General features: G+C 43.9%; 1 protein-coding gene across 1 annotated transcript in view; it reads left to right on the plus strand.

Annotated features, from left to right (window-relative positions):
• Positions 1–3,245: 3,245 nt before the first annotated feature.
• Positions 3,246–16,278, plus strand: part of CTNNAL1 (catenin alpha like 1) — a 61,998-nt gene continuing 48,965 nt past the window's right edge. The window contains exon 1 of the mRNA XM_063326326.1: positions 3,246–3,447. Coding sequence (XP_063182396.1) covers positions 3,322–3,447 — 126 coding nt within the window. The 5' untranslated portion in view covers positions 3,246–3,321. The remainder of the gene's footprint in view (positions 3,448–16,278) is intronic.

Raw genomic sequence — 16,278 nt, forward strand, 5'->3', positions numbered from 1 at the left:
ATAGTATGCAAAATATTCTAGTGCTGTGCATTGCACATTTAGAGCGCTCCCTCAGAAGTATGTGTTGGCATGCCAAAGGTGTGGTTGCAATCTATCACGCCGGCTCATTCAAATTGTCTTAACATAATTAAAAAGCACAATTAAGCTCCGGGCTATCATTTTTGAAGATCTCCTCAAGATGTCTTCAAAGATGTTAGTCTGCAGCATGCTACAGCTTTTCAATTGTGTTAAATTAAAACCATCACAACACGCATTCTGTTTGCCCAGAACAGGGCCCAAAAGCAGAGCATGTAGTTTCCGTGTTTCAACGGGAAGCACCTGAAGAGGAGAAGTGGGAGAACCAGACGGTGTTGTCACTAGCACTACCCACTAACGCTGCCTCTCTAGTGAAAACAAAATGAAAGCAGGAAAAGAGAGTACTAGATTGGGAATAGGACTTCTCAAAGCTCACACCATTTGTCCAATCTGTGTAGAAAATTATTTTTAAACTGCTATTTTTGCCACCATCTTTTATACCAAACTTGTTTTCTTTTTCAATGTGAAGTTAAAATCTTTAAAATTCATCATTAACCTCTGCTGCTAACCCTGCTTTGAATCAGAAAATGTCATCCCTGGGAAGTCTGACCCGTTATTGCATTGATGAAGACAGACAGCTGTCTTTGAAATTAAGTGACGCAGACTTGGCTGACCACACCAAGTTATAAACCACGAGTGCACCCAAGCGTGCTTGTGCTTCTAGCTAATTTCTGATGTGAATTGTAGATTCCTATCTCTAGACGGTGATGGTGTAGATAGTTTGTGTTATGGTAATGTTCATAAAATAGCCAATGAGTGGGAATTAACAACTCTGAAGGAGGAAAGAGCTTCAAGTAGAAGGGGGTAGGGGGAGGAGGGCAAAGCAATGCACTTCTCTCTCTCTCTGGTATTACTGACACTTTGTCTGGTGTATGCTTCAGCTCATATGATCCAGAAGTCTCCTCTACGGGCGTACAGTCCTGGGGAGGATGCAACCACACCTGACCTTGGTACTCTACCAAAACGTAACAGGAAACAACAATCGTTGCCAAAGGCTTAGAATCTGGGTATGAAGAAGTAAAGGGAAAACAAATGACCTGAAAAAGAATGAAAGAGGTTGTAAGAAAATGAAAATTTTAGGAGGAAAAAACCCCAAGAAATCTCAAGTGTGCTCTAAACCACTTTGATCAAGCATGACTAGCATTTATTTCAAGTCTACACCATCATTTAGATGTTTTCGTATGATGGCAGATTTAAGCCTTCAGTTCTCTCCTGTAACACTTGATGTTATATAAGATGTCATTTTAGAAAATATGAGACCATGTTGGAAACCAATTTCCTGAAGAGCTAGGAATAGAGTCATATCGTTATCTAGGGTTATACTTGCAGTTCTGGCAATTTTCTTTTTTAATAAATATGGATAACTCCATATGACTCCAAAGGACAACAAATATTGTCCTTTATCTTACATCGAGGTCCCAAAGGACAATAAATGCCATCCTTTATCTTATATCTAGGTTTCAAAATTGTGCAAAGGAGGTCAGAAATCTTCCCGAAGACAGAAAGTGATGCAAAGTCCTTGATCTAACAACGTAAAATGAGCCAAAGACACATTTACAGAGTTGCGCTGTCTGAGGGATGAGCAGTCAAAGACAATCATCAGTTCTGACCAAGAAAATAAGTAGTTACGTTAGAGCGGTTTACCAGCCCAGACTGCACATAGGGCTCGTTGGCTCATGCACAGTGCTGCACTGAGTTACCCCAGTTCTGGATGAGAGGTGCTTTGCACCTTGGTGGTTTGGATCACAGCCAGAAGAGCTCTGTTTCCATACTTTCCTGTAGACAAGCCTGTATAAGAATTGGCCATATCAAATACATACGGCCAAATCAGACGAGCAGGCATTCATGTGTCGATCCTTTTTGAATGCAGGTTACAAACTAATGTGAGGAAGTGAGTTTAGCCCATTGCAAACCATAAAAAAAAAACCCAACGACCAAGCAAACCCAAACAACCAACCAACCAATAAAAAAACCAAAAACAACAAAAAAAACCCACCCACCAACCCAAACTAAACAAAACACTTTTCCTTTCAAACTACTTTTGTCTCCTTCTTGCTAGATCAAACACAGATGGTCTGCTTTGGCACCAAGGCTGGGAAAAAACAGGTAGACAAAAGAGAATCAGACAATGGTTTGGGTTGGAAGGGACCTTAAAGATCATCTAGTTCCAACCCCCCTGCCACGCGCAGGGACACCTCCCAGTAGACCAGGTTGCTTAAAGCCCCATCCAGCCTGGCCTTGAACACTTCCACAATTTCTCTGGGCAACCTGTTCAGGACCTCACCAGCCTCACAGTAACCCCGATAACTGTTCTCCAAAAGCAGCCAGCGTGGCAGGTATAGAATACAAATCATTCAGAGGCAGGAGGTGGGGTTTCCCCCCCCACACCCTTTGCTGAGAGGCTGCTAAGAAAAAAGCTGATAGAGTTTAGTTTAGCTCATCAGTCCTTCCACATGCTATGAAGTACACAAATCGTGATTTCAACACTCCTCAAAGAGAGAGCGGCTCCCTGGCTGACTGTCCCTTGCCCCCGCACCGGGTATTAGGAAAAATTTCTTCACCGAAAGGGCTGTGAAACACTGGAACAGGCTGCCGAGGGAAGCGGTGGAGCCGCCACCCCCGGAGGTATTCAAAAGACGCGTGGATGTGGCGCAGAGGGACATGCTTTAGTAGCGGACTTGGCAGTGCTCGGTTAACGGTTGGACTCCAAGATCTTCAAGGTGTTTTCCAACCAAAACGATTCTATGACGGGGACCACCTTCCCGCCAGCTGGCGGGAAGCCCAAGGTCTGAGGAAGCCCAAGTCCCGAGGAAGCCCAAGTCCCTCTCGAAGCCCAAGGACCCGCTACCGGCCCTGACTCCCATTCCCTTGGCAGGGAAGGTGTGTGTGTGTGGCGGGGGGCGACACCCGAACCCCCCATCCACCGCCTTGTTCTGACTTCCCCCACCGGGGCAGAGACCCTCCAGCCGCCCCTGCCTAACTTCGGGCGAGAGCGACGGAAAAACTCTCGGTGGGAGCGGCAGCCACCCATCCCGCTTCTGCTCCTCCGGCGGCTCCGGTGTGAGGGAGGATGAGGGGAGGCTGCGCGCGCCTGAGGAGGGGGGGAAGGCGAGCGGCGGGGAGGGGGCGGGGCGGAGCGGAGCGGCCTCCGCCGCTCCGCTCCGCCCCGCCCCCTCCCCGCCAGCGGCGGTCGGCGGGAGCGGAGTTGGCGGCAGCGGCAGCGGGGTTCCCCCCCCTCCTCCCGCCATGGCCACGTCCCCGTGCAGCAGCAGCGGCGTCTCCTCGTCGTCCTCCTCCGGGCTGGGGGCGGACGCCGGGCTGGAGATCCGCACGCGCTCGGTGGAGCAGACGTTGGTGCCGTTGGTGTCGCAGGTAGAAATGCCGCCGCGCCCCCCCCCCCCCCCCCCCATCTTCCCCTTCCCTAAACTCTGCCCACCGTCCCCCGGTTCTCCCTCCCCTCAAAACCCTCGCGGGCCGGGGGTAGGGCGGCAGCGGCGGCTCCGGCCCGCCTCACCCTTCCCGCCCGGGACCGGAGCTCGGCGGCCGCCGCCGAAGTTTGCGAGGTCGGGTCGCGGCGCTTCGCATCCTCCCCCACTTTCCCCCCCATCCCCCTTCTCCAGCCTCTCGGGCGGGGGCGGCTTCTCTCAGCCTCCTTCCCTCCTGTCCCGCGCCCGGGGTCCCGCCAGCCGGCGCGGTGCGAGGGCGGTATCCCGCTGCCGGAGCCGGGGTTCTCCGTGTGTGTGTGTGTGTGTGTGTGTGGGATGCTGCCTTCCTCCCCCTCCCTGAGAAAGGCTCCGAAGTTCCCCGCAAGGTCGCGGTGCCGTTGCATAAGGCCCGCGGCGCCGGGGCGCTGCGGTGCCGGCGGCGGGTTGAGCCCCGGGATGCCGCCCGTCGGGGGCGGCGAGGGGGCCGGTGGGCGCTGGGAGGGGGGAAGCGTGAAGTGCACCGGCCGCCCCCCGGTTCCCCCCAGAGGCCGGCCTCCCCCGGAGGGTTTTCCGCATGAGAGAGTTCTCCTTGTCTCGCAGTTGGGCGCTGGGGAGAGCGGTGGGATTCCAGGGGGTTTGGCGAAGCTTTTGTGTTTTCGCGGTCTGGCCGGAGCGTTGCCTTAGTTGGAGCCCTCCTCGCAGCCGAGGAGAGAACCCGAATTTTAAGAAGTTAAATAAGACGCAAACTGTGTCTTGGTGATCTCTAACGTGTCCCATACAGTGCTAAATGAGCTTAGAAAAAATAAAAATAGAGCTTTCAAGTGATCTTCTAAGTAATTATATGCCAGCCGCTTTGGTGTTGATGTTTTCGTCTTTTTTTTTAATCTTTACTTACAAAACTGCGGTTTGATACACACAATAAAACTTTTTTATTTTTTGAAAAATAATGTATGAAAACAGTACAGTGTTTGCTCTATAGTATTTTTATACTTTGAATGATGGTTATTAAAGTTAGCAAGTCAAAACCTATCTGTACAAAATCTTTCAACAGTGTTTCACAACCATACAAAAATAACTAGTCCTGGTGAGGTCAAGTTATGTTTGTATCATCATAGCCCATCTGGAAACAAACTGTTGTAAGCTTTGTTTTGCATTTGTACAGCTGGGCTGCAGGAAGGGTTTGTGATGGGTAATTGTGGTTCTGTACCTCTCACGGTAATTTGTTTTTCTCTGTTTGAAGAAATCCCAGTCAGTTCGAAGAAGCCTATCAAAGGGATTAAACCACTTGTTCCAGGGCAAAGTAAAATTAAAGTTCTATGAATTTTCTACTCCTGAAACAATCGAGAGAGGTAAAATATGGAGACTGCTTTTAGGAAGCTTAACAACAAACAGAAACCCCTCCAATTGCAAAGGCTGAATTTAATTGCATATGTCAAATTCTTACTTTTAACAGATTTCTGAGAAGATGCGCATGTTCTTATTCCTCTGGAGTACCCTTTAAGAACAGTGGTCCTATTTCTCTCTGGGTTTGTTGCATGTGTAATATGTCATGTGTGATTTTTTTCATTGACCGCAAAACCTATGACTGCATCTTCCAGAAGTGCTAAGCATCTTTCACTTCCCCTGCATGCAGTGTAAGGTGTCTGAGCATTTCTGAACACACAGAGCTTACTGTTTTCCTGGTATGTTAAGGCGCTCCAGGTGAGCTTGTTCCCCTGAAGCGTGAGCGCTGAGCTCTGTTCAGATTCAGGCTGAAGTTGCTCCCTACACTTGCCTGATAAAATGCCCCACTTACTGTACTGGCTTATCAGTTCTGTCTGTACTGTTTCATCTAGACTGTTCAGTAGAGGTCTCACTGGCTTGCTTTGTTTGGATATTTCTGCAGAAAGGGTGTTTATAGAGTACTTAATCAGAATATGGTTTTTATATTCTGCTTAGACTATGTATCAGCAGTAGTGCTCAGGACTTTATTTTTCTGCAAGTATGAAGTACACTTGCAAAGGGATTTGATCTTGCTGTGAAGTTAACTTCACAGTTTACGCTTTTGTTAAAAGCTAAGAAGCGCCATGTGATACTTACATACTACTGAAAAAAAGTAGTCAGAATGTTGCTACTGCTTTTCACAACTTATTTTAAGAAAAGAAGAAACAAAAGGTGCCCTGTCTGACAAACTCACGTTCAGTCTCTCTTGTGGAGCTAAACCTATTTTCTTTAAGAAAAAAAAAAAAAAAACAACAAAACAAACTTGCTGTGTAGTTCTTATTTAAATTCATGTACTGCATACTGCAGCATCTTAACTGACGTGTAATACTGTAAATGTGTGTTTGACCACTTGCTCTTACTTGACAAACGTGAGGGGGGTTTTTGTTTGATTTTCTTAATTTCACTTTGCAGATTGATTTTTCTTATAGACTATATAATATCAGAGTATATTTGCTGACAGCAGTGGTATAAGATTCCCATTTTCCTGGCAGGAGAAATTACCCTTAGAATCATTACTAGATATGTTTATTAATAAATTTGTTTTTAAAACTTACTATTTACAGAGTTGAAGTAGGTCTTCATTTTCTCTAGATCTATTCAGACTCTGATGTGGCCCTTTTCTAATACTGCCACAAATGACAAAAGAAGACATTTAACCTGCAGTATTAAGCATATTTGCTAACACTTCTTTTTCACTGTCTACCTATCTGTACTGCTAAAAGAGTCGTTCTACAGTATTGTGCAAAACATGTGGCATGCAGTTCAGAAAATATGACTTTTGGGGTCAAACCCCACAATTTTCTTCAGAGCAAGTAGAATTCTTTTTTCTTGCATAGATATCTTTAGTTCAGTATTCTACGTATAAATAGTACAGCATTCTTTAAAACCTAGACATCTCCTTCACTGCTGCTACCCATTTCCAGTCTAATTATGTTGGGCTTTATTTTTTTATGGAAAGTTTTTGGCAACACAAGTCAGGAAGGGTGTTTAAAGTGGCCAGTGCTGACTCATTTAATAACAAGTCATTTAAACAGTTGAGGAAAGGCAAAGATGGGGAAAAAGCACTTTCCAGGATGTGGCTCCACCAGTGACTTCCTCAGCTGCCCGTTATGTACCTGTTTGCTAGTCCAGCAGCAGTTGGGTATCTTCACAGCTGTAGGAGTCTGTCTGGATCTGTTCTAAGGAAGCACTCTGAGAAACTGCAGAATAGTTTTTTGTCAACCTTCACAGTCAGCTACTCGGGAAAAGTTCACCAAGAGGGAACTTTGAGCTCTGCCTGTGTATGTTCCTGAAAGAACAAAGACAGTTTTCGTAGTTGAAGGTGACCTATCCTCCAACATCGTAAGTGTAGATCTGTGAGATTACAGCTTGCTGCTGCCCTTTCAGAAACCCCACTTTTTCATAGGCACTTTGGAGAATGATTGTGTGCCTGCGTGTTACTGGACATGTTTTTCCAACTTTCTTGTTGCAGGAGATCCTGTCAGAGGTCTTGGAATTGGCTTTATAGAATCATAGAATTGTTAGGGTTGGAAGGGACCTTAAAGATCATCTAGTTCCAATCCCCCTGCCATGGGCAGGGACATTTCCCACTAGATCAGGTTGCTCAGAGCCCCATCCAGCCTGGCCTTGAACACTTCCAGGGATGGGGCTTCCACCACCTCTCTGGGCAACCTGTTCCAGTGTCTCACCACCCTCATGGTGAAGAGCTTCTTCCTAACGTCCAGTCTGAATCGTCCCATCTCTAGTTTTAATCCATTCCCTCTAGTCCTACCGTTACCCGACATCCTAAAAAGTCCCTCACCAGCTTTCTTGTAGGCCCCCTTAAGATACTGGAAGGCCACTATAAGGTCTCCCCGGAGCCTTCTTTTCTCCAGACTGAACAACCCCAACTCTCTCAGTCTGTCCTCATAGGAGAGGTGCTCCAGCCCTCTGATCATCCTTGTGGCCCTTCTCTGGACACGTTCCAGCACGTCCATATCTCATTTGTAGTAGGGGCTCCAGAATTGGATGCAGTACTCCAGGTGGGGTCTCGCGAGAGTGGAGTGGAGGGGGAGAATCACCTCCCTTGACCTGCTGGCCATGCTTCTCCTGATGTAGCCCAGGATACGATTGGCTTTCTGGGCTGCAAGTGCACACTGACGGCTCATGTTGAGCCTCTGGTCTACCAGCACCTCCAAGTCCTTTTCTTCAGGGCTGCTCTCAAGCCAGTCACTGCCCAGCCTACATCAGTGCTTGGGATTGCCCCAACCCAGATGGAGGACCTTGCACTTGGTCTTGTTGAACTTCATGAGGTTGGCATGGGCCCACCTCTCCAGCCTGTCAAGGTCCCCCTGGATGGCATCCCTTCCCTTCAGCGTGTCAGCTGCCCTACACGGCTTGGTGTCATCGTCAAACTTGCTGAGGGTGCACTCTATGTCACTGTCCATGTCGCTGACCTATATTGTCAAAATAAAAGCTTAAACAACAACAAAAAGCCCATGATACCAATATTTCTGAATTTTGTTATCGTCAGTCTTAGATTCTGAATAAGTTAACAATGGTACAGGCCTTGAAGTGGATAAAACAAACCTATTCTTTACTATGGTATTGTTTCCTTGCTGTCTCTGAAGCTAGCGAAAATAATTCCCGCTTAAGTAAATGTTATATAGTTATATAACATGATATAACGTTCTGCCAATATTCTGTTTTTCCAGAAGTTTCTGGAGTTACGAATTAGAGTCCAAAGAGCAACCAACAGCTGTTTTCCCATTTCTGAGAAACATTTCTGATGTAGCTTTCAGACTAAGGTATGACTTTAGAATAGCCATAACTGGATCAAGCTAGAGGTCTGTATATAATCAGTGACCTTTCCTCTGGTTTTTTTTGGTCAATACCCAGTGGCATACCTCAGGGACTGATACAGGGACCAATATTGTTTAACATCTGTATTAATGATCTGAAAGTTAGGAAGATGGGCCGGCACGTTGAACAGACATGTGAACTCCCCTACAGCAAGCTGGGGAGCATCTGATACACTGGAGGACAGAGGGACAAGCCGGAAAGATGATCTGACAGGAAGTTTGTGAAGTCCAATGAGGGCAGTGATACCAAGTCCTGCATGTGAGCCAGGATAACACCTACAGCAGTAGAGGCTGGGGTCAGCTGCCTAGAGAGAACCTTTGCCAGACACGATGTCCACCAGACCTGGGAGTCCTGGTGGACAACAGGATGACCGTGAGCCAACAATGTGCCCTTGTGGCCAAGAAGGCCAGTGGCATCCTGGGGTGCATCAAGAAGAGTGTGACAGGCAGGTTGAGGGAGGTCATCCTCCCCCTCTACTCTGCCCTGGTGAGGCCACGTCTAGAGTACTGTGTCCGGTTGTGGGCTCCCCAGTTGAAGAAGGACAGGGAACTGCTGGAGAGGGTGCAGCAAAGGACTACGAAGATGATGAGGGGACTGGAACACCTCTCCTATGAAGAAAGGCTGAAGGATTTGGGTCTTTTCAGTGTGGAAAAAAGAAGACTGAGGGGGGATCTTATCAATGCTTATAAATACTTAAAGGGTGAGTGTCAGGAGGATGGGGCCAGGCTCTTTTTAGTGGTGCCCAGCAACAGGACAAGAGGTAATGGGCACAAACTTGACCATAGGAAGTTCCACCTAAACATGAGGAGGAACTTCTTTACTTTGAGGGTGGCAGGGCACTAGAACAGGCTGCCCAGAGAGGTGGTGGAGTCTCCGTCTCTGGAGACATTCAAAACCCGCCTGGACGCCTTCCTGTGCAACCTGCTCTAGGTGACCCTGCTCTGGCAGGGGGGGGTTGGACTAGATGATCTCCAGAGGTCCCTTCCAACCCTACGATTCTGTGATTCTGTGGTGGTCCTGGTGGACAGAGTGGAACAGGAGTCAGCAATGCTGGCCAGCTGCACGCCGGGTTGTTAGCAGAAGCGTAACCAGCAGGCTGCAGAAACAGTTCTTCCCTTCTGGTTGTCACTTGTGAGACAGCATCTGGAGTACCATGTCCAGTTTGGGGCTCCTTAGTACAAGGGAAAACACTGAGATAGTGGAGCATGTGACATAAGGGGAGAGGCTGAAGGAAGCGGGTTTGTTCCACCATGGGAAGAGGGACATAATGGTCAACTAGGACCTAGTTTCCATATAGAAAGCTAGGATCTCTATCACTTCAATCTGCAGTGATTTTTCATCTGGTTGACGGCAGAGTTTAGTGCGGTCTACAGCTACCCACCTAATGGGCAGGTATGGAGAAGATGGAGATACACCGATCCTGGATGTGTGTGGTGATAGGACAAGAAGCAATGTACAGAAGTTGGAACCTGGGAAGGTCTGTTGAGAAATAAGAAAAGGCCTTTTCTAATGTAAGGGTGGTCAAACGCTGGATGAGGCGTGCAGAGTACCTACAGATTCTGCAGTTTTGGAGATGTTCAGAACTAATTGGATGAGGCCCTGAGTAACACGCTCTAACTGGACCTGGTTTGAACAGGGAGCTGGATAGATAACCCTGGAAGTCCCTTTCATCATAAAGAAGTCTGATTTTCTCCATGGAGGTATGTATTGTAATGAAAAGATCTTGCTGCTGAGGAGTAATGGTTATCTAGGACCTAGATTTCATACAGGAAGCTAGAATGGTACTTGGCCATCTGTATCACTTTAATCTGCAGTGATTTTTTTTTTTTGTCTGACACTTTGTTGCCTGGTCAGCATTGCAAGATGTTTCTGCAGTTCTGTAGTCAGATCTTATCTTCACTGTCCTGAATGACTTAGGATCACCAGCAAATTTTGATCATTTTATTACCTGCTTATCTCCTCTCTCTTTATGATTATGTGTAATAATCCATGTCGCAGCGCAGGTTTCTGTGAAACTCCATTAGTCATCTCCCTCTATTAAAGTAAGCAATCATTTACTTCGTGCCTTCCCTCATCTTCCTTCTCATCATTCTGTCTCTTAGTTAATTATTCATACAAAGGGCCTTCTTTCACTTTTTTCAGAGACTTGCTTGGCATCCTTTGAAATCTTTGGTATGGACTTCTCTTCCTAGTTTTCTTTTAGCAGACTGCCTCCTTATCCAGGTCATCTCTACAGAGAAATGTGGTTGTTTTATGAGGCAGGAATTCCTTTAACAAACAGTTAAACAGCTGGAGTCTTTGCCAGTACGGCATATTTATCTGGGTGTCTGCTACTTCTGTTCTTACTAGTTTTTTGTATTGATTTGCCATGTATAAATGTCAGGCAACCTCCATACCTCAATTGTCAATCTAGTTTTAAGCAGGAGATTGCATGAGAAGGTTGATATCATCTGTTGCATCTTTGAGTCCCTTGAAATCCTAGTGAATAACATCTAATGTTGGCAAGCTTTTCTGGTTCATTTTATCTAATGTTTTCCATAGCCTCTTCTGCAGTCACTTTCATTCCACACAGATTCTCCGAGTACATCACATAGATACATTTGGGAGTAGGGATCGCTTCTCTTTCATATTTGTGCTCGACTACAAAAGAACAGCTGCTCTCCTCTGTTTTTATATTCTGTCAAAGGAATGGGGCAAAGCTGTGTCAGGGAAGTCACTGAGTATATGAGGGTTGTAACTCCTGAAGAAATGGACTGTAATAGCTGGTAAGTTACTGTATATTTAGTGGAACTGATGTTATTCTCCATGGAACTGAACAAGCATGTTCTATCGAGAGAGAAGTGTAAAACTGCGGACGTGGAGTTCAGTATGCTACTGTTCTGTGACACTGGTCTTTGGATTTTGTCTGTAGGCTAGCAGTGTCTTTGGAGAAGCTGTTTTGTGGTCTCATTGACTTGGAATCCGGTGGGTTGCTCATGTTGTACCCAGTAGCAGCAGAGCTCCAAACAGCAACTCGCGTTCAGTTCTTCAATATACTCGTAGACATGGACCTTGCTATGTCTGCTTACTGAAGGATATTTCCTCTGGATGTAGTAAAGCAGCTTCGTAAGACTTTTTCGGGGGGGGGGGGGGGGGCATGTATGCATGTGTGGCACCAACACTGGCCAAAACCTATGTAAGAGATTTATATATGGTAAGTGACATACATACACATACCTTTCAATGAACATTAATTTCTTCTAAACTTAATAGTTGCAAAACTAGTATTCTTGGGAATTATTCAGCCATGGATTTGGCTTAATGGGGGTTTTTTTGTTTGTTTGTTTTTGCTAACAGCTTTAAAGCAGAGTGTCCTCTATTGAGAGCACTGTTAGACTTCTAACTTGATATCGCTAGCTTTTTACTCTTGGAAGTCTACAAAAACTGGGTGGGGGGGCAAAGCCCCCAAACCTTATCCCTATGTGTTTTTCATCCACATCATGCATCAGTCTTGTATATAAGCTGATGTTTGAAAGTCTGTAGCCATAGTATTGTATTCCAGTACAGGTTCGTTACATACCTACTTTTGAACTTTTTGCAAATCAAATGTGTTCTCTCTTTCTCCCTTAGTTATTAAATAGAAGTGTCTCATATAATCTCTCATTCCCCTCCTGAACTTCAGCATTCAGTCCAAGCTCTCATCCATTTCAACTTATTTGCATTTCCATGCAGCAGATGCCCTGAGAGATTTGTTCCAGCAAGTCCCTTGGCTGCCTTGTTTCAGTAGGTGTTTTTTGGTACCTCTAGGTCTTTACCTTTCACACCTCCAAGGTGCCAAAAGGTTCTTATGTTGTTGGCTGTTCTTACTCCAGTATAATGCCAGGGATTGTGCTTTGCCCCTTATGTCTGTATTTGGAGGATGGGAAAATTCCTTTTTGGAAAAAGTAGGGTAATCCATATTTATCTTAAACTCATTTCTTCTTCAGTGCATCTGAGGGAAAAAAAAATAATCTGAGTGCACCCCTTTTAAAATGCTTCTTGGGTACTAGTCTTTATCCTTCAGTACTTTAAAAATTCTGATAACTTGCAGCTTGCAAGCTTTGAGAAGCTGTTTCTCCCCTTTACCAGCATTTTCTTCTTTGTGAATTAATTTGGTACTTGCTTTAGACTTGAGACTTGGCACTACTGTTGAGTAATAAAATTACGAATTACGGTGTAGAGGCTTGCGTTGTAACTTGTACTTAGGAGGCAAACCTCCTGCTAAACTCTTTTTAGTTTACATCCTGTACCGCAAAGAAACTGTGCCATGGATGCAAAGTCATACGCATTAACTCTGCTGTCAAGTCTGGAAGCATATGGTGTGCTGCCTGTGTACAGAGTTGCACCTCATTAGTTTCAGTTAGTCACTAACTCACTGACTCTTCTTCTCCCTTTGGTTCCACAGGTATTGTGGGTTAAGTTGTGAGCTTGTGTTTTGTATTACAAATCTTCTACTTGATACAAATTCTTTTTCTGGAAAATGAAGCTTGCAGCAGCTCAACTGTTACTTGACATACAGTAGGTACTCTGCCCCTAAAGGAGCCTGATTCTTACTCTTTGATTTACGTGGGAGAGTTAATCTTAGGAGATTGTCATCTGGCTGTAGATAATGTGATTACTTCCGTCACAGTATCAGTTATATCTCTGGGCTGATGTGGTTGCAGGTTTCCCTTTACTGAGGCTAGTTTTTAATTGACAGCTGTTTAGTCATTGAAGCTAGGTTGTTATGAAACAGTGAAAGGGAAATAACTAATGATTTACAGTTGTGATTTTTAAGGTATGCTGGGGAGCACGGGAGTACCTTAGAATATTCTAAATAGGTAAATTACATGATTTTGTTATATTAAAAATTAATGATGTTAACATCACTAATGACATTCTGCCTTACAAGAAAAATTACTTGAAAAACTTGAACGTTTTATCACATGAGCAACAGCACTACCATGAAACAGCTGTGATTTCAGTTTGGGGTTTTTTTTTGTGAACCCTCGGATGGTGAAATTGGCTTTGAGTTAAACTTGGCTCCTCTGCTTGATAATGTTCAGTACCTTAGTCTTTGATGTGATAAATGAGTCAGAGTAGCATTTCAAGTAGCTGAAGTAAGATGCCTCTTACTGACATAGCTGAAAATCAATTTCTCTTTTTCAATGGAATCTTATCTTTCAAATTTATGAGATCTGATTAATGGCTTTTCTATAGATTAAACAAATTTTTGTAGTTCTCCAGCAGAATGAGTATTAAATCAAACCTGCCTCACAGTGATCCTGCACAAAAAGAATTAGAGCAGCTTTCTTGCTATTCAGCATTGTTAACAGATGGTTTTAGACAGATTAGGTAAGGAAATCCCCAAAGGATGAATTATGAATTAATGATTGCAAACAACTATGATGATAGCTGCTGTATGGTGCTATGAGCCTATGGCTTTCTGCATGGATTTATTTTGTGTTTATTAATTCATTGACAAAGCATAACCCTTGCTAGATAGAGCCTTAAATAATAATTTTTACTCATTGTGTTGTATTGCATTCCATCAGTAGCCTTGTTTAAAACTATTGGGTATAAATGAGTGGTGATACAGACTCCAGTGCTGACTTGTAGCTGTTAATCTACTCTAGGTACTGAATGGGATGATTTCTTGGTTCTATACATAAAAGGAATTCTCAAATGGTAAGATAACTCCTAAACACAAGTTACAAAAATCAAGTATGAGCAAATGCTAAGGTTCTTTCAGATGTATATGGAAAAATATAAAGTTATGAAGTTGCTTTTTGTCTTAGAGAAACATTGACTTTTTTTTATAGAGCAGAATGAATATAACCACTTATAACCACACAAATCATATATTTTCAAATAACAATAAAGAAAAGTTGTGCTGTAGTGATGTAACGTTGTAAACATTTGGGTTTGGGGTGTTGGGTTTTTTTTTCTTTTCTTTTTTATTCACAGGTTTCAAAATTGTTTGGAAGGATAATGTTGTCCAAAGTTGCAAGTGCTTAACATGTAGTAGTTAGACCCATGTATAAAATGTTCCCATTTAATTATCAAAGATTCTGTATTGTATCTCAATGTTACATTTAAATGTTCTTGAATTTTCCAACTGAATGAGTTTTTGTTGCCCTTGAGCTTTTCAAGGAAGCAATCAGAAGAATATACAGGCTCTTTGCCTTAAATAAGATAATGGTTCCTGGATTATATGAAGTTTTTTGGTGTTTTTTGTTTTACATTCCTCTAGGTGGGTAGTAGTTGCATTTGCATAGCCTTTTCCAGAGCACATTGTACTTCTCTACTAATCCCTAGGGCAAGTATGTGCTTTTCAAGATGAAATACCAGGTGTTGCTCTGAATTGAAGTGGTATGTCAAAATGCTGCTGAGGAAGCCTTCTCTAAAAAAGGCTGGAGGAACCCTCTTGTCTGCAACATGCAGTGCAAGACGGATTGAATGGCTGGTATTTGTGCCAGTGAAGCTGCCCATTTATGGGACTAACAAGCAACTTTTTCTGCATCAGAGCCAGTCCCGATTTGAATAAAGTGTTGTCCCTGTTACATCCTTTATTACAATGTCTGAATTTTTAGTTACACAACAGTGGCTTGTTATTCAATAAGCAGCTCAGAGCTGGCTCAGGCATTGTTAATGTACCTGACCTGCTGCTTGTGCAAACAAAGGCAAGTTAGGGAGGAAAGCCACAATGATTATTTGCCACTCAGTCTCTGGTTTTGGGGTTATCTCAGCATGTTGGTAAATTGAGTTATTTCTGAGACTTGCATCTCTCTGGTGCTGAAAACATGTCTGCATTTGTTTTGACCACATCTGAAAGTACACTTTTAACAATGAACTTCCCTCTGAGTTGGTTTTGTTTACTTAGGCTTGCTCGTGCCCAGGATTTCTAGGTGCAGAATGAAACAGGGTAATAGCTTTGTTTATGAAATCTGCCCATTTGGGTAAGAAGATACTGAACTAGAGGGCAACAGGAGAGGAGGAAAATGTACTGGCATGTACACCCCTAAAACCAGTTATTTGGTTTATTAGCTTATGTTCACTTTTTCTGGTAAGGTAGTTGTACATCTCAGCAAACTTCAAGACAGCAGTTAAGTTAGCAAGCCAATTCACAATGAAAAATACAGTAAAGGCCATTTTATTTTTGGATGCATTTTATGATAGGTAAACACGTATTTTCTGATGTTCAGTATACATGTTGATGCATGTATAAGAGGTTAAATTGGACTTTCAATTTGAAAAACTGTTTTTGCCAACTTGTGTCAAGTTGCTCAAAGGTGTGAATTTCAGTCTGTAAACTTCCATATATCTTTTCAAAAAGAGGAAGATGGTAGAATTTGAATTGTCTGGAAATAAAGGTCTTTATTGTCTTCATTCATTTCTGTAGGAATTCTGAAGGCACCTTGTGAGGGGGGAAGATAAGGTGCTCCTTTGACTTGTAAGACATGTAACAGTCAGAGTAAACAAGTTAGCTGTGTTTGATTGGTGGTTAAGCCTCGCTGGGCATTCTCCAGTGATCCTTCTCCTCCTCTCTTTCCTGTGTGGAAAAAAGGGAGGATGGCAGGAGTACAGGTCAGTTTTCATGTACTTTTCTGCTTCATGTCTGCAAATCACTGGGGGTCCCTGATTTTAAGGAGTCTGTGAAAAGTGAACATCAAAAAGCAAGCCTGTTTCTCCTCTATAATAGTGCTGCTTTAGTAACATTATTAAAGTAACTCAAACCTCCACATAATGTCTAAAAGTCCACAGGTTGCAAGAACTAGCCAGCTGTGTTCATTCTTTTTTTTTTTTTTTTGTTTGTTTGTTTTTCTGGAGTTCCTTTTCAGAGCAACTTGCAAAAAAAAGAAGTTGGGAATAATTTAATCTCACTGGAAAAAAAATTTCTGAAGTTTCCACAGTTTTCATTACTTTGAAAAAACCCACAAATCCCTAAACCCCAAAA

This window comes from Chroicocephalus ridibundus, chromosome 2 (assembly GCF_963924245.1).
Source record: "Chroicocephalus ridibundus chromosome 2, bChrRid1.1, whole genome shotgun sequence".
In the NCBI taxonomy this organism is placed as follows: domain Eukaryota; kingdom Metazoa; phylum Chordata; class Aves; order Charadriiformes; family Laridae; genus Chroicocephalus; species Chroicocephalus ridibundus.